Raw genomic sequence first — 26,570 nt, 5'->3', positions numbered from 1 at the left:
GTAGGATAAAACAGGATATCTGTTACTTGTCGTAAAGACATTGATGTTAGGGGTTCAGATTTCAATGATTAAGATTGGCTGATGCCATTTTTTTATTCTTTCATGGGATATTGCCCATTTCTAATTGCACTTGAACGGAGTGGCTTACTGGGCCATTCCAATGATCACATTGCTTTGTGTCTGGAGTCACAGGTAGGCCGGACTGGGTAAGGATGGCAGATTTCCTTCCCTAAAGGATACCAATGAACCAGATGAGTTTTTATGACAATTGGTGATAATTGTCATGGTCTAAGACTAGCTTTAAATTTGTGAATTAATTGAATTTAAATTAATTCAGTTGCTCTGGTGGGATTTGAACCCATGTCCCCAGACGATTTAGTTGGACATCTGGATTACCATTCCAGTGATGTTACTGTACGCCACTGTCTTCCCCAGTTATAGAATCATAGAATCCCATTGTGCAGAAGGAGGCTATTCAGCCCATTGAGTCTGCACCATCCAGGCACTATCCCCATGCATTTACCCTAGCTAGTTCCCTCAACACTAAGGGGCAATTTAGCATGGCCAATCCCCCTAACCCAAGGAGCATTGGTATTGATTAGTCATATTAAGTTTCATACCCCAACAGCCAGCTGAGAATTTCTTTGTTTGATTCAGTCATTGATTTTGAACAATTTTGTACAAATGTATTATTTATATCCAAGCTGCACAGAATTTGTTTGAAATCTTACAATGTTGATTATGGATTGGTAAAGGTCGTGAGGAACTTGTGTTCTCTTCAACAAGAAAAGCAATCCGACAGTAACTTCCACATTTATAGATGAAATGGTACAGATCTACGCCCTCATTGTTGACTTAATACATGATGACTTCTATAACACAAAGTAGTCATTATTCTTTACTGGCTAATCTGATTTGCCTCCCCAGAAGCAACCTGAGTGCATCTAGCTTCATCAACCAATTCTCCAACATCTGGTGCAGTCATCACCTTGTATGAGCCAGGCCTGCCTCCTCAGTCACCTTGCTCTAACTTGACCAATTCCTCAAAGAAACCTTGCCAAAATTTGACCATCCTCTTGGTCAACATACACAACACTGAGCATCTCCTAGAAATGACATATTCAACTTCTTGCTGTAGTTATACAGGGCCTTGGCGAGGCCACACCTTGAGTAGTGTGTGCCGTTTTGGTCTCCTAGTCTGAGGAAGGACATTTTTGCTATTGAGGGAGTCCAGTGAAGGTTCACCAGACTGATTCCCGGAATGGCAGGATGGACATATGAAGAAATATTAGATCGATTGGCTTCTACTCAGTGGAATTTAGGAGAATGAGAGGGGATCTCATAGAACATATGAGTGGTGGCACAGTGGTTAGCACTGCTGCCTCACAGCACCAGGGACCCGGTTCAATTCCCAGCTTGGGTCACTGCCAGTGTGGAGTTTGCACATTCTCCCCGTGTCTGCATGGATTTCCTCCCACAGTCCAAAGATGTGCTGGTTAGTTGCCTTGTCCATGCTAAATTCTCACTCATTATACCCAAACAGATGCTGGAGTGTGGTGACCATGGGATTTTCACAGTAACTTCATTGCCGTGTTAATGTAAGCCTACTTGTGACTAATAAATAAACCTTAACTTTATATAAAATCCTGATGGGACTGGGCAGGCTAGATATTAGGGAGAATGTTTCTGATCTTGGGGAGGTCTAGAATTAGGGGCCGCAATCCAAGAATGAGGGGTGAATCATTCAGGACTGAGATGAGGACGAACTTCTTCACTCAGAATTGTGAATCTGTGGAATTCTCTACTACAGAGAGCTGTTTGGGGCCGGTTATTCAAAAGGGAGCTGGATGTGGCCTTTGTGGCTAAAGGGATCAATGGGTGTGGAGAGAAATTGGGAGTGAGATACTGATGATCAGCCATGATCATATTGAATGATGGTGCAGGCACGAGAGGCCGAATGGCCTACTCCTGCTCCTACTTTCAGTGTTTCTACGTTTCGCTTTGTCACTTTATCACGTTCTGATCTCCCCATGACCAAATTAAGTCACAGGAATGAAAAATGTGTGTGTTTTGGGGGGTTGCTGGATGCAGTGGAGGACTAATACCTGATCAACACATTACACTGAATAATGAGCTTTTGGGATGGATCCTAAATATGTAGTGTCGGTGATCAAAGGTACCTTGTGACTTTGGATACAACGGACATGGCACTATATAATGATACTGGAGAAAAGCATCCCCACTCTACCAATTGGCAAGTCAGGTTTCTTGGTCTGAAATTACTGGAATAGAAATAAAACACCACGGTGGAAAACTGCAGTACTATTCCCTGATCCTACGATCCTTGTGGGAAGCTGAGCTCAGAATAAATGTGATTTGGAAATGGAGTGCCGTCGAAGCATTGCTCCCAATGCAGTGAGGGATTGTTGAGTTAACATCATGCAACTAATGACAGGTTGAAATTATTAACAAATAGTGGGTAGATTTTAACTTCGGACTTCCTTTAATTTATTTCCCTCCTGGCGGGAATGCTTAAAATTGACATTGAATCACATATTAAGGTAAGTCTCTCTTGGGAGCAGGAACACCAGTTAAATTTTTCTCCCTAACCTGGGGTGCTCAAATCAATCATTGTGCTCCTGTGTAATCCTGGGGATCAGATTTGTACCCCATAATTAGTCTTTTTTTTCAATAGTTCTGTATGTCTCCCTTTTTAATTTGTTCCAATTAAGACTAAGGAAATTTGACAAGTCCGCTACGACTCTCACCAATTTTTACAGATGCACCATAGAAAGCATCCTTCCCTGGATGTTATCACAGCTTGGTGCGGCTCCTGCTCTCACCAAGACCTCAAGAAACTACAAAGGGTTGTGAACGTAGCCCAGTCCGTCATGCGAACCAGCCTCCCGTCCATTGACTCTGTTAACACTTCCTGCTGCTTGGGAAAGCAGCCAGCATAATCAAGGATCCCATGCACCCTGGGTATACTCTCTTCCACCTCTTCCATTGAGAAAAAGACACTAAGATTTGAAATCATGTAATAACTGACTCAAGAACAGCTTCTTCCCCGCTGCCATCAGACTTTTGAATGGACCTGCCTTATATTATCCCAATGTGTTATCTCATTGAAACTTGCAGAATAATGGAAGGCCTGGATAGAGTGGACAAGGGGAAGATGGTTCAATTAGTAGGAGAGACTAGGACCTGAAGGCACAGCCTCAGTAAAAGGATAAACTTTAGAACTGAGATGAGGAGGAATTTCTTCAGCCAGAGGGTGGTGAACCTGTAGAATTCATTGCCACAGGAGGCCAGATTATTGAGTGCATTTAAGACAGATTAGAAAATGTTTCAAGAATTACAAGGAAAAAGTGGGAGAATGAGGTTGGGAAGCTTATCAGCCATGATTGAATGGTGGAGCAGACTCAGTGGGCCGAATGGCCTAATTCTGGTCCTGTATCTTAGAGTCTTGTATTAAGTTGATCTTTCTCTACACCCTAGCTATGGCTGTAGCACTATTTTCTGCACCCTCTCCTTCCCACGTACCCTATGAATGGTATGCTTTGTCTGTATGGCGCGCAAGAAACAATACTTTTCACTGTACCCCAATACACATTAATCATAAATCAAATCAATTCCAAAACTGTAAATCGTTAACTTTAAAAATCCAAATAATCCCAGTGCACTGGTTTAACAGTTCTGGATATTGTAAATTTTACTGTACACTAATAATTTTTAAACCAGAAAGCTGCATGTAATTATTTCTGATAACAAATCCTGAAGGATCTGTCAATTTTTCACTCTTAAATCCTTCAAGATCAGAAAAACTTGCCAAATATTCCAACAGGTTTGCAGTCCAACAGGATCTCTGAAACTAATCCCAACAGATCCCAGAGGGTCCTGCAATCAACTGCCTTAAGAATTCTTCTTGTTAATGATCTTCTATTTTCTCCGGTTTTTGTTTATTTTCATCTTCACTTTTTCTAACCGTGGCATGTGTAAAATGGATGTTTATTTAACAATCCTCTGGGCTTCATTGAGCTTTTTCTATATTTGACCCAATCACCAATCCTGAACAGTGCTCCCCATGCATAGGAATTTCATTTGATCCAAGTTTCTGATGCAAGCTGATATTCACCTAATCTACCTACCAAGTTTACCCGACCCGTGAGGGGGATCAGTTAGAAAGCTGGAGCATGGAAGTGTACAGTCAGGGGTAGGCGGTGTGGGGGCAGGGGGGGAGTCGCTGCTTCCCTGTGATATTTTGCTGTTATTTCCTGCCAATATAAATATTGTGCTGTGAATTAATGTGTTGAGATTTCAGAATTTTGGTCAATTGTACTGGGTAATGCAATAGGACACGCCACCAGTGACTCTGAATAAACTGTATGGAACAACTAAAGAGAATTACCACAACAGCTGGCTCTCTGCACACTGTTCAGTTTACAGGAATAACTGCCAGGCCATTTACTCTCCTGACCGGTCAGGTTTTGAAAAGTGAAAACTCACTTTGCCTAACTATTTTGTAATTGGAATTGCCCCTTCAAATCCTTTTTTAGAAGGTAGGGCTTTACCTGTCCCTTGTGCCGAACGATGGAATCAGTAGCTATTGGGTTGCGCTTTCCTATTCTCAGTGCGTTTTTGAAATATCATGACAGTTGAGAGAGTCTGGCTCAAGGAGTTGTCGCTTAGCCACTCCGTCTGGTCATTCCACTTAGCAATGTAACTTCCTGCCAGCAAATTTGTGTCTATTCTTGTGTCTGTATTATTGACCCCTGAGCCTCTCCCCAGAACAGAAAATCCCTCTGTACCCCTCTATGAGTAGAGGGGCTTTTGCGTGCCATGGTACAGTGCATCGTCCATGTCTATCCGCTGTTACCCTTCCATCTTATTCTCAAGTTTTCTGAAACTGATTAAAACAAAATACTAATTTTCTCCGTAATAGAATTTTGGGAAAGTTTAGCTTGAATGAGGTAATGACTGGGATTCATTGTTTTGCCTATTTCTGGGTGAGCAAAGAGAACTGAAGATGGGGTAAATAGAGGTGTAGAAATGGAGTGATGTTAAACCTAATCCTTGGGACTATCCACTTAAAATGTAGAGAAATAAAAGTTTATCAAAATTTAATAAGACAGTTAATTATGAGAGAAAGGAAAAACTGAGAGAGATTAAGACGTTCCACAGAATTGAGACCTGAGGGAGAAATGAATTGCAATGAAAGAGGGTGCAGAGCCTTTACTCCAACACCAAGGAGATTAGAGCGGCACGGTGGCACAGTGGTTAGCACTGCTGCTTCACAGCTCCAGGGTCCTGGGTTCGATTCCTGGCTTGGGTCACTGTCTATGTGGAGTTTGCACATTCTCCTCGTGTCTGCGTAGGTTTTCTCCAGGTGCTCTGGTTTCCTCCCACAGTCCAAAGATGTGCAGGTTAGGTTGATTGGCCATGCTAAAATTGCCCTTAGTGTCCCGAGATGCAAAGGTTACAGGGATTAGTGGGTAAATATGTAGGGATTTGGGGGTAGGGCCTGGGTGGGATTGTGGTCGGTGCAGACTCGATGGGCCGAATGGCCCCTTTCTGTACTGTAGGGTTTCTAAGTCATTTTAAGATGAAGGAGAAAGGGGGTGTATATGATGTGAACTTTGGGAGGAATAAACAAGAAAAATTAAGATAAACGCAAAATATTGTGAATGCTGGAATCTGAAACAGAAACAGAAAAATGCTGGAAAATCTCAGCAGGTCTGACAGCATCTGTGAAGAGAGAATAGAGCCAACGTTTCAAGTCTGGATGACCTTTTGTCAGAACTGAGAGGAAATAGTCAACAGGGATTTATACTATGAGGATAGGGAGGGGTTGTAAAATTGGACTGCTCTGACCATGGGTCATCCAGACTCGAAACATTGGCTCTATTCTCTCTCCATGGATGCTGTCAGACCTGCTGAGATTTTCCAGCATTTTTCTATTTTTGAGTGAGAAAAATTAAGAGGCGTATTGACCATTATTAAATACCATCCACAATGAGCAGAATGTTTGGTTGAATACTAGGGGCAGGATTTTCCCTGCAAGCCTCAGGATCTTGCCATTATGTTGGAATAGGGGTTAGAAGTCCACAAGTTGTGGATAACAGTCACTCACGTCTGTGATTTTTTTTTCCAGACTCCCCATCTGTTTGAGGACGTGGGTGGGCTTTTAAAGATGGAAGACCCCTTGTAAGCCTGCCAGCACTTGCAGGCCACCCATTGCAGGTAAGTGAAGGAGAGGACAACCCAAAATGGAAATGCCTCCTCTTCAACCAGGTCAGGAGGGACCTCTCTACAGGATGGCCTGCAGCTGACAGGGAGGGCATCTAAGGCTGGCTGGAGAACTGCAATACTCACTCCTGCCTACTCCCACAACCCGCCTCTCCCATCACCACCCCCTCCGCGACCACTGAAAACTGGGCTGATCCTTCTTACCTCCATGGAACTGAGTGTAAAATTTCAGTTGGCCACTGGCAGTAGGCCATTGAACTAGTTGAACCAGCTTTTTGTTATTTGCGAGCAGGTAGGCCAGCTTCAACTCTCAAACCCAGTTCCCAGGAAAATGGCCCAGAGGCAGGTTGGAGCCAGGGGACTGGAGCACCGGTGATGTGAAACACTTTCCTGCCCACTCTTGTCAGGGTCTAAAACAAAAGCCTGCCCGAGGGTTCTATTGTGGAACTAAACTGGCAGCGTCAGCTGTGACTCAGTTACTTGCACACTTATCTGCTGAGTGAGAAGATTGTGAGTAAGTCTCAGTTCAGGATTTTGGCATAAAAATCCAAATTCCATGTCAGTATTGCTACTCTGTCTTCAGGAAGAGATATTAAGCTTGGCCCCTGTTTTTGGTCTCAGGTGGACATAAAAGGTCCCCTAGCACTACTTCAAAGAAGACCGGGGAGCGCTCCCCAGCGTCCCGTCAATTTATTGGACAAGGAACACCACAAAAGAACAGGTTTTCTGGGCATTATTCCATTGCTGTTTGTGGGAGCTTGCTGTGTTTGAACTGACTGCCATTTTTTCCACATTACAAGAGTGACTGCACTTCAAAATGATTTGGGGTGGCACAGTGGTTAGCACTGCTGCCTCACAGTGCCAGGGATCCGGGTTCAATTCCGGCCTTGGGTCGCTGCCTGTGTGGAATTTGCACATTCTCCTGTGTCTACGTAGGTTTCCTCCAGTTTCCTCCCATACTCCAAAGATTTGACGGTTAAGTTGATTGGCCATGCTAAAATTGCCCCTGTGTGCTAGGGGGAATAGGGTAAATATGTGGGATTACGAGGCTAGGGTCTGGGTGGGATTGGGGTCAGTGCAGGCTTGGTGGGCCAAATGGCCTCCTTCTGCACTGTTAGGATTCTATGATTTAATTGTCTGTAAAATGCTTTGGGCCAGTTATGAAAGGTGCTATATAAATGCAAGAATTTTTTTATTGACTGAGTTGAATAAAGAGATCCAATTATTTCTCATGAAATGCTGGCAACAAGAAAAGCCACAAATATCTTGAGATTCTCTTATAAATATTGCTTTCTTAACACTGTTGGAATTACGCAAAACTAATGGTACAAAAAGTTTATGTAATATATGTCAACAAAATCCTCCAAGCTAGTAAACATAGAAGACTGGTTAGAAGTCTTTTCCAGAAATGTAAATTTATACAGACTTTCAGCCAAGCAAGCCCCCACAAGTAGATATCCCTCTGTTGACAAAAGGCTTCTTAGAAATAATTGGTATGAGCCACAAACAAAACAAAATGAGTGGTAAGTAATTGACTTAAAAATGATTACACAAGTGGTTAGCACTGCTGCCTCACAGCGCCAGGGACCGGGTTCGATTCCCATCCTGGGTCTCTGTCTGTGCAGAGTCTGCACGTTCTCCCCTTGTCTGCATGGGTTTCCTCCGGGTGCTCCGGTTTCTTACCGCAGTCCAAAAGATGCGCCGATTAGGTGCATTGACCATTCTAAATTCTCCCTCAGTGTACCCAAATAGGCGCTGGAGTGTGGAGACCAGGGGATTTTCAGAGTAACTTCATTGTAATGTTAATGTAAACCTACTTGCGATACTAATAAAAAAAAACTTAAACTTAAAACAAGATGCAGTACTCCAGAAAAACATAGCTGCAAAACAGTAATCCGGAACAAAAAATAAGTGAATTTCTCTCTCTCTGGTTTGCTGAGTAAGAACAGTGTTGGGGGGGGGGTGTCAAATCTCTCAGCCCAGAAAATCCTCGATTCAGTAATCAGTTTGGGACTAATTGACAAGACAACGATGCTGCTTTGAATATATGGAGTAGAAAGTGTTACGGTTTTTTTAAATTCATTTACGGGATGTGGTCGTCGCTGGCTTGGCCAATATTTATTTGCTATCCCTCGGTGCCCTTCAGAATGTTGTGCTACTGAATGTTAAAGAGAAGCGACTTATTTTGTCTTGGCACGGCAACGTGAGGACCCTCGCATTCTGAAAATAGCATCGAGTTGACAGCACAAGATCTTTAAGAACGTTACGGACATAAAATGCAAAGGAGGAAAATTTTTGCTGTACTATGTGGGCAGGAGGAACACAAGCTCAGTCGAATTCCCATTTGTTATCGAGCTTTTTAAAATTCCGGGCGAGAATCTCCGGCCGCCCAGCCACACGTTTTTCCACCAAGAGGACGCGGCGCATTGTTTGCTGGCGGCGGGATTCTCCGATCCCGCCACTGTCAATGGGAATTCCCACTGAGGTCACCTCATGGCGCTGGGAAATCAACAAGCGTGGTTGTGCTGTCAGCGGGACCGGAGAATCTCATCGGTGTGAACGGCTGGAGAATCCCAGTCTCTAAGTCTTCCTTTCATGAAGGTCCTGAATAATGTTCAAGTGTTGCCCCCGATCCAACTGCCTATTCCTGATACACGAGTTGAGACAGTCAATACCAGGAGGTTATTTGGTAATGGGAGACCTCAAAGATGAGCCTGTATCTCATGTCTCCACAAGATACTTGATAATGACCACGTGTAACCCTCCAGGTCTGAGTGCACCTGACGCAAGGGTTTCCTCCGGGTGCTCCGGTTTCCTCCCGCAGTCCAAAGATGTGCAGGTTAGGTTGATGGCCATGCTAAAATTGCCCCTTAGTGTCCTGAGATGCGTAGGTTAGAGGGATTAGTGGGTAAAATATGTAGGGATATGGGGGTATGGCCTGGGTGGGATTGTGGTTGGTACAGACTCAGTGGGCCAGATGGCCTCTTTCTGCACTGTAGGGTTTCTATGGTTCTATGAAAGGATGGCCTTGTTGGAGTGAACCAGTCAATTGCGATTTGGGAAATATTTTTATCGTTGCAAAATTGTTGATCTCCAAATTCTAATCTGTGTAAATTTATAATATTAATAAATCAAATGAGTGGGTGTCATTAATCAATCTATTGATTTGAATATGACTGAAAAATAGGAGTGAGAATCTTTCTGGTGTGTGCCATGTGCTTGCTCAGTATTTCCAATGGACTGTTTCTTTCCTTCCATTTTATTGCTCCACATGTTTAAATTGTTATTGGAATTCTTGGAGCAGTAAAGTGAATATACTGGACCCTTCCCCATTGGTGATCTGACAATCTTATCTCCCTCCATACTATGAGCTCAATAAAAGCCTATAAATAATCATTTTAGTGCAATGTTGAATTGATAAATTTAGGGCCTCATCTTGATGCTACTGGCGTTCACCCAGCAAGTTGCTGTACAGCATTACTTGTGGGCCCTCCTGGTCCCACCCACCCTCCCTCCCTCCCTCACTCCCTCACTCCCTCACTCCCTCCCTCACTTGTGGCCTGGGTGCCATGATGATTCTAGGCCACTCTCGGTGGATGGCTGGCATGTGTCCCTGCTCCTGCTGCTTGTGATGGACAACTGAGAGCCTCTGATTGGCCAGCAGCTCTCAAGGAGGGCGTGGGTTTACTGCCCCAGACAGATGAAGAGTCGACATGTTGTCCCTCTCGGTTTGCTAGTGTGGACTTGTCAGATGTCTCTATTCAGTGCATATTTTTAATGTGCTTTCCTAATCAGCAATTTCAATTGAAAAATAGAAAAAGCTCCAAGGGCAGGATTTTCCAGCTGCACCAAAACTGGAAAATCCCGCTTGGAGTCAATGGATCTTTGCAAGGTTCCCTGCCCCCACCATTGCCCCCTCCCCGCCCCCCCTCACACTCACACACACACTCTCTCACTCACACACACACACACACACACACACACACACACACACACACACACACACACAGTGGTTCTCCCCCCCCACCCACACTCTGTGGCACCATGCCATCCTTGGATAGCAAGCAGGAATGGGGAAAGCCCCTTCTGACTGGCACAGAGGCAGCGAGGTCAGTTAAAGCACTCCTTGCTGCCAACTCAGTACAGTACCCAGGGCTGATCATATTAGAGCCTTCTCCGGTCTGCAAGGTTGACTTCCATCGTCAAGCCATCAGTCCCGATTGTTCCTACCCCCTAATGTAGAACATACACTGTCTGAAACTGAGCAAAAGAGAGAAAATGCCTGCGCTGCTGCAGAACAGCAGAAGAGTTGCGACACAATGCTCAATGCATCTGTCATCATTTGTTTGGAAACAGTGTTATTCCTGGGGCTCTGACCCAGGGCACCGGACGTGTCTGTCCTCCAATGCAAATCACAATCACACATCATTGCAGCAATATTTCAATTCATTTATCCAGCCACGGTAGACTACAATCACATCAGCACTGCCAGAAAGGAAGTTCCTTGGCTAAGGGATCTGGTAATGTTTGGCAGACCCAACTTGTTTTTCCTAAATATTCAAGTATTTTTGCAACATTAGGTGCGAGAAGTAACTACTTTTCGTGAAAGGAGCCGCTGATTAAAGCCAAAAATGAAAATTAAGAAGTAAATGTTGCTGCTTCTGGACCTTTTTTCTTTGCAGATTGGTTGGAACATTGCTGGTATGACTGCTAACTGCAATCCGCGGGTGTTATACTGAACTGTATTTACGTCAAGCCATGTCTGTACTGCCTTAGCTTATATCAGCGCTTTGCATGTTAGACTTGGCTCAAATCATCGGGATATGGACTTTTGCTAGGATTCTTTCTCCAAATCATCATCCAGTGACCCCTACTGGAAAAAGTGGATGTGTGGACCAGCTTAATTTTGTCTCTTGTTGCCTACCATAGCCAAATAGCCCTGACCATGCTTACCGTCTTGGCTCAGACTTTAGGGATGCAGTGGCGCGTCCTTTGGGATTAGTCACTGTCTTCGGGAAAATGTTCTCTGTCCTCCTACTTGAGTTGCTTCATTTTATGCTCTCTCTCTCTCCTATAGACTTGAGGGAAAGCTATTCACTCTCAAACCACTGCTCAGTCAGTTGTGTAGCGGGGCCTCGAAGAAGAGTTGTACCTCGAGACAAGTGCCTGCCCAATTCTCAGGGTCTTACCCAGTGGCAGAAGTGGACCTATTTTTGGGGGTCCCGCACTCTGCTTTGGGGCCCCCCGTGACATCGTGGGTGTATGTGTCCAAGCAGTGATGTGGCTTCTTTGCCCTCCTCATTCTTGACAACCTGGTGGCTCGCTGCTGCTGACTATCTGGCCTGGCCTCTGCTTTCGCCCTCTCCGGTCCAGTTGTCCTATTTTTCTTACTCTCAGCGCTCGCCCCTGGTTGAGTTACCATCTCTTCCTCAAAAACCATACCAATGCCTACCTGGCCCTTGCACCTTCCAGTACTGACCACTCCCCGTCTCGCTTGGATGGCTGGGTCCCGAGCCTCGATGACCATGTGTGCTCCAGGCTTACAATTTGGCTACTCTCCCTTTTGTGACAGGAAAAAAAAAGGGTGACACAGTGCCCATCAGTGCTGCCTCTCAGCACCAAGAACCCAGGTTCAATTCCGGTCTCGGGTCACGGTCTCTGTGGCATTTGCACACACTTCCCGTGTCTGCATGGGTTTCCTCCGGGTGCTCCAATTTCCTCCCACAGTTCAAAGATATGCGGGGGTTAGGTTGATTGGCCATGCTAAATTGACCCTAGTATCAGGGGGATTAGCAGGGTAAATATGCGGGGTTATGGGAATCGGGCCTGAGTGGAATTGTGGTCGGTGCAGACTCGATGGGCCGATTGGCCGTCTCCTGCACTGTAGGGTTTTTATGATTCTACCGCTGGTTTTACCTGTGGTCTGGCCTCTGTTCTTCCCTTGGATGGCTGTCCGCTCACTTCCCCCTCCTCCTTCAGCCTGATCTGGAGGTTGAAAGTCACCCTGCTGCTCCCCCTCGATAGCTGTTGGCCAGCACTGCATCCTCGGTCCGAACTGAAGGCCTCGCAGGCTCGCGTTCCGAGGAAAGGTCAGCGACCTCACTGTGGCCTCAGGCCGCCATGTCCTAAGGTTGGAAACCCAGCTGCTGCTCTACTAACCAGACAATCAGGTGACCTGTCCGTTCCACCACCACTCTACGTCTGGGATAGAATTTTCCCACTTTAAGTGGATACGACCAATCAGAACCTGATGTTGTCCTGATGTGCAGGTTAGGTTGATTGGCCATGCTAAATTGATCCTAATATCAGGCGGATTAGCAGGGTTAATATGAGGGGTTAGAGGTATAGGGCCTGTGTGGGATTGTGATCAGTGCAGACTCAATGGGCCAAATGGCCTCCTTCTGCACTGTAGGGATTCTATGATTGGCTCATTCTTGAGCTAATCAGCGAACGATCAGCAAATTTGGGGCTACCGGGCTCTGACTGATGATAGCCACCTCTCAGTTTGGGGACCCCTATCTTGACTAGGTCCCTGCCCCACAGTGCTGTGCTTTTTCATTGCAAATCCAACTCTGCCCAGTGGTGCTACTGAGGATATTGCTTTCCCAGATATGGGTTGGCAGGACTAAAACTCAACCCCCTGTCAGTCCATGGACCCGACACACTGTTAACAAACAAGAAAACCATTCAATTTATCGCTGCATCGCAAAAGCAAACAGAATATTGTTTTCCAATGTTGTACTGTGTGACTAAAGAGAAAACTTCACGCTTGGTTTGTTGGGCCGATCACAACAGGAGGTTGATAATTAAGTAATTATGTAAAAGCAGTCATATAACTACCCACATACTTTGAAAAAATAATGGTACATAATTTATTTCCATGACACTTATTCAGATCACTGCTAATGTGTATCGACATGAGGCGTGCGCATATCGCTGTTGAAACCAAAACCTAATTGTGTCACTGGAAAGAGGTGGATTTGTGTGGTCGTTGGCACATTGGAAGATGTTTCCAGTGTGGTGAAATCCTGCTAAATCCCTTACCCTATTTACAGTGCGCCTCATTACGCAAGATCACCCTGCCTTTAATTAGGTCACCCTGCCACCGCATGCACGGATTTGGCTCGTCAGAAATTATTGCTTTTTTTTAGATCACTTAAGATTATCAGGAAATTTAAGCTGGATATTTTCTTTTGAAACCATCAGGAAACTTAGTTTTAGATGATCATAAGCTTATCAGGAAATTGCAGCTTGAGTATTTATGTCGGAGTGAATCCTGTGGCCTTATTGGCTTGGTTTCAAAGCATGCTGCTGCTTCTTGTACAGGTACATAGTCTGTCAGAGCTGTTTTATCCTCCCCTCCCACCCTCCATTTGTCCCATCGGCACTCCAGCGGAAAATGGCAGATTTGTTCCTTTTGGATTGCACTACTGCCTCACAACGCCAGGGACACGGGTTCGATTCCCAGCTTGGGTTACCATCTGTGTGGAGTTTGCACATTCTCCCCATGTCTGCGTTTTTTTTTTAAAAAGAGCTATAAACCCAATGTAAATTGCAGTTTTCAATTGCCGGTGGCACAGTGGACAGCGCTGCTGCCTCAGGGACCCAGGTTCGATTCTTGGCTTGGGTAACTGCCTATGCGGAGTTGGCACGTTCTCCCCCTTGTCTACTTTGGGTTTCTTCTGGGTGCTCAGGTTTTAGTTCTAATCATTTTCTCAGTAGCATTTCCTTGGTGACTGTAATTGTTTTAAGTTCCTCCCTCCCTTTCACCTCTTGGCGTGTGCTTATTTCTAGGATGTTATTTGCATACTGAACAGTGAAGATAGATGGTAAATATCTGTTCAATTCCTCTGCCATTTCCTTATTTCCCATTATTAATCCCCGAGACTCACTCTGTAACGGGCCAACGTTCACCTAACTTGTTTCTTTTTTCGTTTGCCTGGAGAAGCTCTAACTAGCTGTTTTGTATTTCTAACCAGCTTTCTCTCGTACTCTAATTTCCCAGGCATTACTTTCCTATCTCCTCTTTGCTTTTTTTTTATATTCTGTCCAATCTTTTGACCGACCACAAATCTTTGCAGAATTGTGTGCAATTTCTTTCAATTCGATACCACCTTTAAATTCCCTGGTTAGCTGCACATGTGACACCCTTCCCCGAGCCTTTCTTTCTCACGGGAACGTATCTTTACTTAATGTTACGAAATAGCTGCTTAAATGTCTACCACTGCGCTCCAATGACTCATCCCTTAACCAAATTTCCGAATTTACTTTAGTCAGCTTTCATTCATAGCCTCATAATTTCCCACATTTAAGTTCAAATGCTAGTTTTATGCCTGCTCTTCTCTCTCTCGAATTGAATTTGAAATTCAAAGCATGTTATGATCATTGCTACCTAGGGGCTACTGTTGACATATAATGCTGAGATCAGTCAGTTTCTTGCTGATTTCAGCGACCATTGTTTTGAATTACCTTATTTGAGTCGGGTTAAAACATTAGCTACAAATTAGTGTTATTTAATATTTTTCATTCGAGGTGGTTTTATCTTCAAGTTAAAATCCAAGAAGGTCAATGTATTACCCGCCCCCATGAAGCATTCTGTGGCACAGTGGTTAGCACTGCTGCCTCACAGTGCCAGGGACCCAGGTTTGATTCCTGGCTTGGGTCACTGTCTATATGGAATTTGTTCATTTTCCCCATGTCTGCATGGGTTTCCTCCAAGTGCACCAGATTCTTCCCACTCTCCAAAGAGATGCAGGTTTAGGTGGATTGGCTATGCTAAATTGCCCCTTAGTGTCAGGGGGATTAGCTGGGGTACATGCATGGGGTTATGAGGATAGGGCCTGGCTGGGTTTGAGGTTGGTGCAGACTCGATAGGCTGAATGGCCTCTTTCTGCACTGTATGATTCTCTGATAATTACACTGCCATCTGGTTCCGCAACTCTTTGTAAGTCTATTGGAGACTGGTTACAAAATCAGAAACCAATTTCAGGCAAAGCATCCCAGCAACATGACTGTAGATCATGCAATATGCAATGTGGCTGGCTGCAAAAAAGCATTGCACTTTCAGGGCAGGTAACGTTCTTTCATGTAAAAAAGATAATGGCCTGGATCTTAAATGGAGCAGCACTCATCATTGGATAACGAGTCCCCTCGCACATTGCCCCTCCTCAATGCTACTCCGCGTTTCTTGCTGGATCCTCTTAATAGAAGGCGGATTGTCCCTCAGAGAACTCCGTCACAGTGCAGAAGAGTCTGGGAAAGACAGGACACCACCTCCTTTTTTTAATGTTACTGGCTGGCATTTGGGAAATTTAAATGTCCACTGTGAATGGGTGAAATGAGGAATGTTAGCGAATGGGTGAGTGGATGAAAGAGTCAATGGGCTGGGTGGCAGGTGCGTAAGGTTGTAGTGCATGAGGTGGGCAGATGGGTTGGGTGGGTGAGTGGGCAGGTGGGTGAGGTGGCAGGCAAGATGGTGGCAGGTGGGTATGGCAGTAAGTGGGTGAGGTGGCAAGTGCATAGGGGAGTGGCTGGTTAGGAGGCTGTCAGGTCTGGTGGGGGGGGAGGGGTCAATCAATCAGGGGTATTTGGGTGGTCAGGTGGGGTTGCTGTTGGTTGAACGGAGAGTCGGGGTGTCAATGTGAGCGATTTGGAAATCGGTTCTGTAATTGTCCAGGTGTTGGAGGAGGACTTTTCTGTCTAACGATTTCTGGGTAACTAGTCAGCTAAGCCCCATGAACTGTCTGATGGCTCAAACCCTAACTCATGGTTGGAGACAAACATGAAGTTCTAACTTCCTGGATGATTGCTACAGAGGTCGGTGCATTGGACTTTCACAGAGGATCAACACAAATCTTGGATGATACATTCAATTTCCAATGAGCTGAAGCCTGGAAGATCTGGGCCATTGACTCCAGGAGTTTGAGGCTGAGCCAGTCCTATTTCTCCCATGTGATTGAGTCATGACAGGATTTTGTGGCACAGCGAAACATGCTGATTCAATGAAGATGCTCAATGGGGGTAGATCTTATTTCCCGATAGCAAATATGTGAAAGAGGATACCAGTGTCTTAAAACCCATTTTACACTATCACACAAAGTCAAAACTCCGTGTTAGTGTGTTTAGTAGGCCACGGGAGGAGGCGTTTGATCAGATGACACAATCCTCAGATATCTTGGCAAGCGAAGCTGACAAATCTGTGGGAAAGTACATCTGAAGAGCACCGTAAAGGAGTTAACAACAAAGACTGTCAATGACATCTGCCTCAGGCAAGTAGTACTTTGGGACTTACTATTTCAATCCTCCTGTGTGTCTGCATCTTGCACAACATGAAGTGGTGTGTGACAGATACAAATAGTCAAACAATGAATGGGAAAGTATTCATTTTCAGGACATGGGCATCACTGGTAGGACTGGCATTTATTGCTGTGTTGTCCTGAGGAAGTGGTGGTGGTTCTATTCCGTGAACCACTGTTTAGCAGTTTGGGACAATTGAATAGCTTCTAGGCCACTTCAGAATCTATTTTAGAGTCCACTCCCTTACTGAGGCTCTGGAGTCAAAAATGGGCCGAATCAAATTTTCCTTCCCTAAAGAACAGCAGTGAAAATGCAGCACATTTGAGCGTGCTGCAGAGGTGTGCAAGTCAAACTGAGTGTCAAAATTGCAACATCTGTTGAAACTGGGGAACATTGGCCACTGTAACATGCCAAATTGAATCATAGGATCCCTACAGTGCAGAAGGAGGCCACTGAGTCTACACCGACCACAATCCCACCCAGGTCCTATCCCGCAACTCCACATATTTATCCTTTTGATCCCCAGGCACTAAGGGGCAAGTTAGCATGGCCAATCCACCTAACGCTTTGGACTGTGGGAGGAAACTGGAGCACCCGAAGCGAACCCACACAGAAACGGGGAGAACGTGCAGATGCCGCACAGTCACCCAAGGCTCGAATCAAACCCAGGTCCCTGGCACTGTGAGGCAGCGGTGCTAACCACTGTGCCGTCGCGCCCCCCCCAATGTGTTTGGATGAACAGACGCTAAGACCTCGCGGAAGCCCAACTGCAGCTCCCTGATCAAAGCTGAGGCTCTCCCGCTGTGCGAAACAAAGTGATAAAGGCTGAGCCTTCAATCAGTCCGAGCGCAATTGTAACGGTGTAAAGGGACTCATTTCAGTCAGATATTTCTGCTGTCACAATTGGCAATTCTGGCAAAAATAATTGTGAGTTGAAGAAAAGGTTTCAAACTCTCACAGTGGTCTGCACCTTAATAGTGTGAATTAATTTGATGCTTTCAGAAAGGGAGAAAATAAAGTCACTAAGTGCCACATTAGGTTCCCCTCAGAAACAAAAACACAGCTTCTGCACCAAATTGTCTGCATTTTCTTGAGCGCTGACTGGAGATATTACAACCAAATGCACCATAATAGCAGGTTATGAAATAAGATTCAGGTTTGAGACAGAGCAAGGACTACAAGCTTTGACATCGATTGTTCTGAGGCCCAGAACCTCTGATTCAGTCAGAAAGCTGTTTACACTGCATACAGTGACATATTCATGGGCTACGTTTGGTTTGGCTAAATGACCTTAGGTTGTAAGTGCTCTGAGATTAGTCCAGTTAGCTGCTTAGATCGGAATAGCCTGTTCTTCTACAATGAGAAGCCGCACAACACCATGTTAAAGTCCAACAGATTTATTTGGTATCACAAGCTTTCAGAGTGTTGCTTCTTCAACAGGTGTTTGAGGAAGGAGCAGTGCTCCGAAAGCTCATGATACCAAATAAACCTGTTGGACTTTAACCTGGTGTTGTGAGACTTATTACTGTGCCCACCTCAGTCCAACTCCAGCATCCCCCGCATCATGGCTTCTTCAGTGAACAATTGGAGCTTCATGTGTTATGGAAGCAAGAGATATAGGCCTCCTTCTGCACTGTGGGATTCTATGATTCAATTTGACATGTCGCAGTGGCAAAGGTTCTCCAGTTTCAACAGATGCAATGGTTAGCACTGCTGCTTCATAGTTCCAGGGACTTGGGTTCGATTCCCGGCTTGGGTCACTGTCTATATGGCGTTTGCACATTCTCCTCGTGTCTGCATGGGTTTCCTCCGGGTGCTCCGGTTTCCTCCCACAGTCCAAAGATGTGCGGGTTAAGTTGATTGGCAGTCCTAAAATTGCCCCTTAGTGTCCTGAGATGTGTAGGTTAGAGGGATTAGTGGGTAAATATGTCGGGATATGGGAGTACGGCCTGGGTGGGATTGTGGTTGGTGTAGAGTTGATGGGCCAAATGGCCTCTTTCTGCACTGCAGTTTTTCTATGATGTATATAATCTTGGCCAGGGTAGCAGTTGAGAAATTAACATTAGCTTGACTTGTCTTGAATAAAAGCCAAATATTGGATGCTGGAATCTGAAACAAAACGGGAAAATGCTGGAAAATTTCAGCAGGTCTGACAGCATCTGCGGAGAGAGAATAGAACCAATGTTTTGACTCTGGATGACCCTTCATTAGAGCTGTTCTGACAAAGGGTCATCTACATTCAAAATGTTGACTCTACACTCTCCACGCATTTTGTCTGAGGATTTTCCAGCATTTTCTGTTTTTGATTGCTTGACTTGTCCTGGCTAGCAAGAAGGTAAATCAACCCTGATTTCCCAATCTTAATCACTTTCCAATCACCTCAGATGAAAGTTGCACTTGCTGGCGTTAGCTAAGGCCAGGATTAGGTCTGCTGGCATATTATTCTTGGTCAAACAGCTTGTTGATTGTCCAGATGAAGAGTCACCACTTGGACAAGGTACCCACAGACAGTGGTAATGTACGTGTAGCCCAGTAAAAATCAGAGCCTTCAGGAGAACAATTGGCAAAATAAAGGGATATTCAGGCAGCACATTGCAAAGTCTACTGCTGTCCTCTCCCAAAGCCCATTCAAAGGAGAGATTTCTATGTTCTGAGACCATGATAAATTTCCACCTCTTTCACCAAGCTTTTGGTTATTCTATCATCTACTCTATTTCTGTCTCTGTCTGAGTGGCCAGTCTGATTGCAGCTCTATGAAGTAGCTCAGAATGATTTTTTTTTGCATTAAAGGCAGGATATAAACATTATTGTATCTGTGTGAGCTCATTACACAGCTGGACACACAGGCCCGAATTTTCTGATTGTTCACGTCAGAAGGATTTTCCCTTCCCGCTGCAGTGAATGGAGATTTGGCTTGTTGTCAAATTCTCCATCTTCGCTGTGGCAGGAGTGTGACACGGATGGGCGGTAAGATCGCGTCCCAAAGACATTTTGTATCCTTCAGGAAGGTGTCAGTGGAGGAGAAATGGTGGCCTTGGGAAGAACACGGTGAGGGAGGGCTGCTAAGTTCACAAAGAAAGTTCTGCAGGCTGTCTTGGGAGAATAGTAAGTAAACTTTTCATGATTTTGATGACAGCCCTTACCCCTTAAATAAAATCAATGTTAGGTGCGCGTAGAACAGATGCGATAGAGTCAAGTCAGGACTGGGTTCCAGACAGTGCATTCAACAACAACAACAGCTTGCATTTGTATAGCACCTTCAGTGAAGCAAAATGTCTAAAGGCTTTAGAAATGAACAGAAAGATGAGCTATCAGGGCAGTGACCAAAAGTATTGTCAAAAAATAGGTTTTAGGGTTTTGTCTAAAGGAGAGGGGGTGGGAAGATGATTCCAGAGCTCAGGCCCAGTGGCTAAAAACACAATAATCAATGGTAGATCAATGAAAATCGAAGGCTTCACGTGATGCCAAAATTGGAATAATGCTGCGACCTTAACATTTAAAGTGTATTTATTAGTATCACAAGTAGGTTTACATTAACACTGCAATAAAGTTACTAAGAAAATCCCCTGGTCGCCATACTTTGCTTACTGTACGCTGAGGGAGAATTTAGCATGGCCATTACACCTAACCAGCACGTCTTTCAGACTGCGGGAGGAAACTGGAGCACCTGGAGCAAACCCACACAGCTATGGGGAGAACATGCAGACTCAGCACAGACAGTGTCCCAAGCCAGGGAATCGAACCTGGGTCCCTGGCGCTGTGAGGCAGCAATGTTAACCACTGTGCCACCGTGTCGCCCACAAAGACTTGTAAAGCTGGAGGCTGTGACAGAGATTGGATGAGAACATACAGCTATTACTGCATTTCGAGTCTCCACAACTTTAATTCATTATGGAATTTAATGCTGCGGTGTTAATCTTTGAATGTTTAATGAGGGTAAAATATTTGACATCAGGCTATTGAATTTGCCGTGATGAAAATGAAAGATGGAGCAATGCTCAAAGGGCCAAATGGCCTTCTCCTGCTTCTAGCTTCTGTGAGCTATTTACCTGTTGTTTTTGGAGTTAAGCACCCCAGTCACAATCTTGCAAATATATTAATTGTCAAGGCACGCTTTACAAAAACAGAAATTTATCTGTTAATTTTTTTGCACATTTACGAAAGAGTGAGTCAAATATAAATCAACACTCTGGAGACTGGACCCTGCTTGGATTTCCACTGTGTTAGCTTTACAGTTTCACCTACAGTGGTATCAGTTACCCACTCATTACTTATTGATCTCCACAAACTCTTGTCACTCGACAGCACAGTACTGGGGAGACTTGCATTAATATACGCTCATTAGTTACTGCCTTAGTCAAAGGTCGTTTTAGTATTGACTCTCATACACTTAAGAAACTGTCCCTGTCCTTTTTTAACTTCCTTCCTCTCCTGGCGCTGCCTGTTCCCTCGTGTTTGGTTCGTATGCGACTGTTCCTGTCACACCTGCTGGTGCCTCAGCCAAATTGCTGTCCTTAATTTGGACAAGGGCCCATGCGTCAATGGACTTTTCAATCGTGGGGAATCGTAATTGGGCCCAGTCAGGTTTACATGTGATATGTATGCAGACACACAAGCAGAAGTCAATTTTAAGTGATCGGGAGTGCCGGCTCATGCTGATGACTTCCCCCTGCTCCCTAGCCCGAGGGACATTGAGGGAAGAATGACTTGTGCAACTTAATAGGAAGGACTGATTAGTAGGAATGCTATCATTTTGAATATTCATGGTGTTATCTTTTGAGACTGCTACTCATAGAGCAGGTCAGTCCCTGTGAGAACAAAGCATTTGACTGTCTCAAGTCATTTAAGGTCAGCACTGAAAACAGAAAACAGGTCTGCTTACCCAGAATTGACTCATCCTGCACTGATACCAGATTTTAGTTATAGAAAACAAGAGTCATTGAGTTTTCCAGTTCCACCCACCATGGGAATCGGAGCGGGTGAGGGGCAGACCATGGAATGGTCCATTGACCCTGGGCAGGTTTTTCCAGTGGATGTGACTGGAAAATCCCACCCGATACGTTCCCTGAATTCATGAATGTAGCAGAAATTCCAGAATTGGTCAATATTCAGGACAGTAAGAAGTCTCACACACCAGGTTAATGTCCAACGGGTTTATTTGGTAGCACGAGCTTTTGGAGCACTGCTCATTCCATCAGGTGATTGTTGTGAGACTTCTTACTGTGCCCACCCCAGTCCAATGCTGGCATCGCCACGTCATGGCTCTTAACACCAGGTTAAGGTCCAACAAGTTTATTTGGAATCATGCGCTTTCGGAGCGCTGCTCCTTCATCAGGTGATAAACCCTGGACTCCAAACAAACCTGTTGGACTTTAACCTGGTGTTGTGAGACTTCTATTGTGCCCACCCAAGTCCAACGCCGACAACTCCACATCAATATGTAGAACATTGTTGATATTTATAATCAAACCATCAATCCAATTGACATAAGTCATTGTATTATGTTTCTTCAGCATCCACTTTTCTCCTTCATTCTCCTAAATATTCTCAGTCACTTGAACTGACAAACGCGAGCAGCAAGACAGACCAGCTGCTTCATCAAGCCTGTCACACGCTCATGGCATTAATTCAGAGCATTCATGCAATATAATTCCAACCAGTGGTCATTCAATGTGAACCTGCTTGCCCATCTGTATCTTGCCGTAGAATTATACAAACCCCACGGTGCAGAAGGAGGCCATTCGGCCCATTGAGTCTGCACCAACAACAATCCCACCCAGGCCCTATCCCCAAAAACACCACATATGTATGGATTGGGGGTAGGGCCTGGGTGGAATTGTGGTCGGTGCAGACTTGATGGGCCGAATGGCCTCTTTCTGTACTGTAGAGTTTCTATGATTTGCCTGCTAATCCCTCTAACATGCACATCCCAGGACACTAAGGGGCAATTTAACATGGCTAATCAACCTAACCTGCACATCTCTGGATTGTGGGGGGAAACCGGAGCACCTGGAGGAAACCCACTCAGAAGAACGTGCAAGCTCCACACAGACAATGACCCAAACCGGGAATTGAACCTAGGTCCCTGGTGCTGTGAGGCAGCCGTGCTAACCACTGTGCCGCTCAAAGGGACAATTCAAGAATCTAAATCGTGAGCATTGAATGATAGCAGGCTATTCAACTGATGAGGACATCCCAAAGGAGCCTAACTCAGTCTGACCTATACATTGAGAGTGTTCTAGGATGGAACAAGAACACAAGAAGTAGAAGCAAGGCCAGGCCACCAAGCCCTTCAAACCTGCCCCACCATTCGATACCATCATGGTTGATCTATGCCAGCCTCAACTCCTTTTCTGTGCCATTTCCCTACTATTCCCCGATTCATCCACCTCCACTTCAAATACTTCTCGTGATCCAGCCTCCACCACCCTCAGGACCAGAGAATTCCAGAGATTCACCACCCTCTGCGAAAAGAAATTTCTTCCCACCTCAGTTTTAAATGACCGACCCTTTATCTCATAGCAATGTCCCCTTGTTCGAGACTCTCCCCTTGAAATTCATCTCTGTTTTAAAAAAAACTGTTCCTAGCCCAGTGATACTCAGGTCAGTTCTGACACCCAAATTAATGCTTCAGCTGAAGTTGAATCCAAGATCGTACAAGTCCGTATTAAGTTTCACTCACTGACTCAGTGAAGAACAATTCCTGTTTAATTGAATTCAGTTGGCTGACATTATGGATTTTATGTAAATCAGCACTTTCCTGCACGCTCCGTCTCTTTCAAATTCAAATTCTTACACAAAAGAAGTTATTTGCAGAAGCTGAATACTGTAAGCTGCATTAAGCAGCAGAACATTAAGACGTTCATTCTCTTAGAGGCCCATTTTCATGTGATATCTGCCAAACCGAAATCAAAGGTTATGGATTTTTTCTAACACTTAATGACTACAACTGAAGAAGGGAACACCACTCTAACTAATGAGATGGAAATAGAAGCAGATCACAGCTCATAAAAGGTAACCTTTTCACATTCCAACACTTTCATGCCTTCAGTTCACTCATCTGTGTTATCAATAAATCTGGAGTTCACAATCGGCCTTTTCTGCAGCGCTTGTTGACTGTCTAACTAACTTCACTGAGGTGAACATAACCTGCTAATACCACTTGCATTTTTCCTTATCACCTGCTATTTAAGAGACAATTTGGGCCAAATATTTTCCCAGATCATGAGGAACATTTCACATTCCTTTCTAGAAGATTCTGTACGTGGATCTGGAATTTGCTTTTCACCCGTTTGTTTCCCCTCCTCTCTGATAGTCTTTTTCCCTTCCTGTCACTGATGATAGTTTGCTGCCATAGAAACTGGGGTTCCTTCCTTGGGGATGTAGTGGTGCAGTGGTATAGTCACTGGACTAGCAATCCAGAGACCCAAGGTAATGCTCTGGAGACTCACTGTGGTTACCACTGCTGCCTCACAGCGCCAGGGACCCAGGTTCGAGTCCCAACATGACAGATGGTGAAATTGGAATTCAACAATATTTCTGGAATTAAGAAGTCTAATGGCGACCATGAAACCATTGTCAATTGTTGGAAAAACCCATCTGGTTCACTAATGTCCTTTGGAGAAGAAAATCTGCTGTCCTTACCTGGTCTGGCCTACATTTGACTCCAGACCCACAATAATGTGGTTGACTCTCAAATGCCCTCTGAAATAGGAGGACAGTTGGGGACAGGCAATAAATGCTGGCCACACACATCCCGTGAAAATGAATTAAAAAAAAAATGCCACTTTTCACGTGTGACGTCACATGCGCAGTAAGTGTTCACTGCCTGGTTGTCCACAGAGTACAACACACCTTGTTCTCGGCTGAAGCATATTTTCCAATGTGGCTCACTGGACAGCTTTCAGGAACTCATCACGAAACTTCAAGATTTTATTTTCATCATTCTTTTCACACAGGTTGGGGCATTAAGATCAACCAGAGCACCCAATCAAAACCCTTGCCCGAGATCAGCTTGCTCAGCGCAGATTTCAGATTGACACCCAGAGCCCTTTGGTTACATTCATAGAATCCCTCTAGTGCAGAAGGAGGGCATTCGGTTCATCGAACTTGCGCCAACGACAATCCCACCCAGGCCCTATCCCCTTAACCCCATGTATTTACTTTGCTAATATCCCTGACACTAAGGGTCTAAATGAACCCAACCCGCACATCTTTGGACAGCGGGAAGAAACTGATGCACTTGGAGGAAACCCACGCAGACACAGGGAGAATGTGCAAACGCCACATAGGCGGTGACCCTAAGCTGGAATTGAACCTGGGTCCCTGGCATTGTGAGGCAGCAGTGCTAACCGCTGTGCTGTCCTCCACTCCACGCAGTAAATGTTACTGCCTATTCCTTTTTCCTTTATGTTAGCTTTGAAGAAGAACCGTAAGCAGTTTTACGAGCAGTTGCCTCCGTCCACGTCATTATTTTATCTGGGAAACCGTCGATTTGATAAAAAGTTTGAAAGGCGGTATCAAAGCTCACCTCTGCTCCGTGGGGCTGTACATCTCACTGCTTTGGCAGCCGCTAATTGTAATGGGGTCAAAGTTGTGGAAGGAGCGCAGGGCCACCCCAGAGATGGCAACGTACGGTGAATGGAAGGTAATTAGGATGGCCGAGGTCCTGTAGAAAGGCTGGCTGAGGTCGTGAATGACAGGGATAACGAGGGGGTTGTTCCTACAGTTCAAAAGATGCATTCCTGCAGAAAAGGCGGGAGACAAACACAGGTCGTTAAAAATCAGCAAGGCATTCCAATCTCTGTCACTGCAAATTTTCCTTAAAAAAAATACATTTAGACAGCATTAGTGACGGAGAGAAAATAACTATTTATTGACAAATTCTAAACAGTGGAGTATTTCTACCACTTGTTTTTTGGCAAATAAAACGTCTCCTTTTTCCTAACCAGTGATTGTGGACTTTTGTACTGGTATTCCATAAGATGCCATGATGTGGAGATGCCGGTGTTGGACTGTGTTTATTCTGTGTTCTTACTGTGTTTATTCCATAAGATAATCAGACCTACCCATCTGCTATCAGATTGATGCACATCATACCTGTGCACTATTTTTGATATATACTAATTAACCAAAACCTTTTCACAACGAGAGAACTCTTTTCCTCTGGGTAGCTTTTCAGAAGTTATAACAGATGCCCCCTGCAATTGCCTCAACGTTTGCAAGGGATTCCCTACACAGAGAGGCTTCAAGGCCACAGAGCTGGAGCGTGGAAAACTTCAGAGAAAACTGCATGGGTTTTTATCATTTGTTTTACAGCAAGCAGATAATCTGTTAAATTTTCTCTTTCCAAATGTGCGTCCTCACCATCCCCAGTCACTGTTTTTCTGTAGGTTTAAGTTTATTTATTAGTGTCACAAGTAGGCTTACGTTAACACTGCAATGAAGTTACTGTGACAATCCCTGAGTTGCCACATTTTGGCATTTGTTTGGGTACACTGAGGGAGAATTTAGTACCACCAATGTGCTTAACCAGCATGTTTTTGGGGCTGTGGGAGAAAACCGGAGCTCCCAGAGGAACTCCCACGCAGACATGGGGAGAATGTGCAGACTCCGCGCAGACAGTGACCCAAGCCGGGAATCGAACCCGGGTCCCTGGTGCTGTGAGGCAGCAGTGCTGACCACTGTGCTGCAATAGGGCTTGGCCGGGACTGATGTCGAGTGCAGACTCAATGAGCTGACCGACCTCCTTCTACGCTATAGGGATTGCTATTCTATGATATTCAGTAACATTCACTCATCAGAATTTTCCCCAGCTGTATAAAATTATGAGAGACATGGATGGAGTAGATAAGAAGGAACTTTTCTTTTTACTGGAAGGGTCAATAATCTGGGGAAATAGATTTAATACGAGGGGTTGGAGAGGGGACTTGAGGAAAAACGTTTTCATCTAGTGGGTGGTGGGAATCTGGAACTTTTCCTGAAAGGACGGTAGAGGCAGAAGCCCTGACAATATTTAAGAAGCATTT

The 26,570-nt window shown here is 44.9% G+C and overlaps 1 protein-coding gene across 1 annotated transcript in view; it reads right to left on the bottom strand.

Annotated features, from left to right (window-relative positions):
- Positions 1-26,570, bottom strand: part of pappaa (pregnancy-associated plasma protein A, pappalysin 1a) — a 329,950-nt gene that overhangs the window by 151,722 nt on the left and 151,658 nt on the right. Inside the window, exon 13 of the mRNA XM_080212189.1 lies at positions 25,073-25,286. Coding sequence (XP_080068315.1) covers positions 25,073-25,286 — 214 coding nt within the window. The remainder of the gene's footprint in view (positions 1-25,072; positions 25,287-26,570) is intronic.

Source organism: Carcharhinus amblyrhynchos, chromosome 25 (assembly GCF_965287045.1).
Source record: "Carcharhinus amblyrhynchos chromosome 25, sCarAmb.v2.hapA, whole genome shotgun sequence".
In the NCBI taxonomy this organism is placed as follows: domain Eukaryota; kingdom Metazoa; phylum Chordata; class Chondrichthyes; order Carcharhiniformes; family Carcharhinidae; genus Carcharhinus; species Carcharhinus amblyrhynchos.
This window is presented reverse-complemented; position numbering and strand designations above follow the sequence as displayed.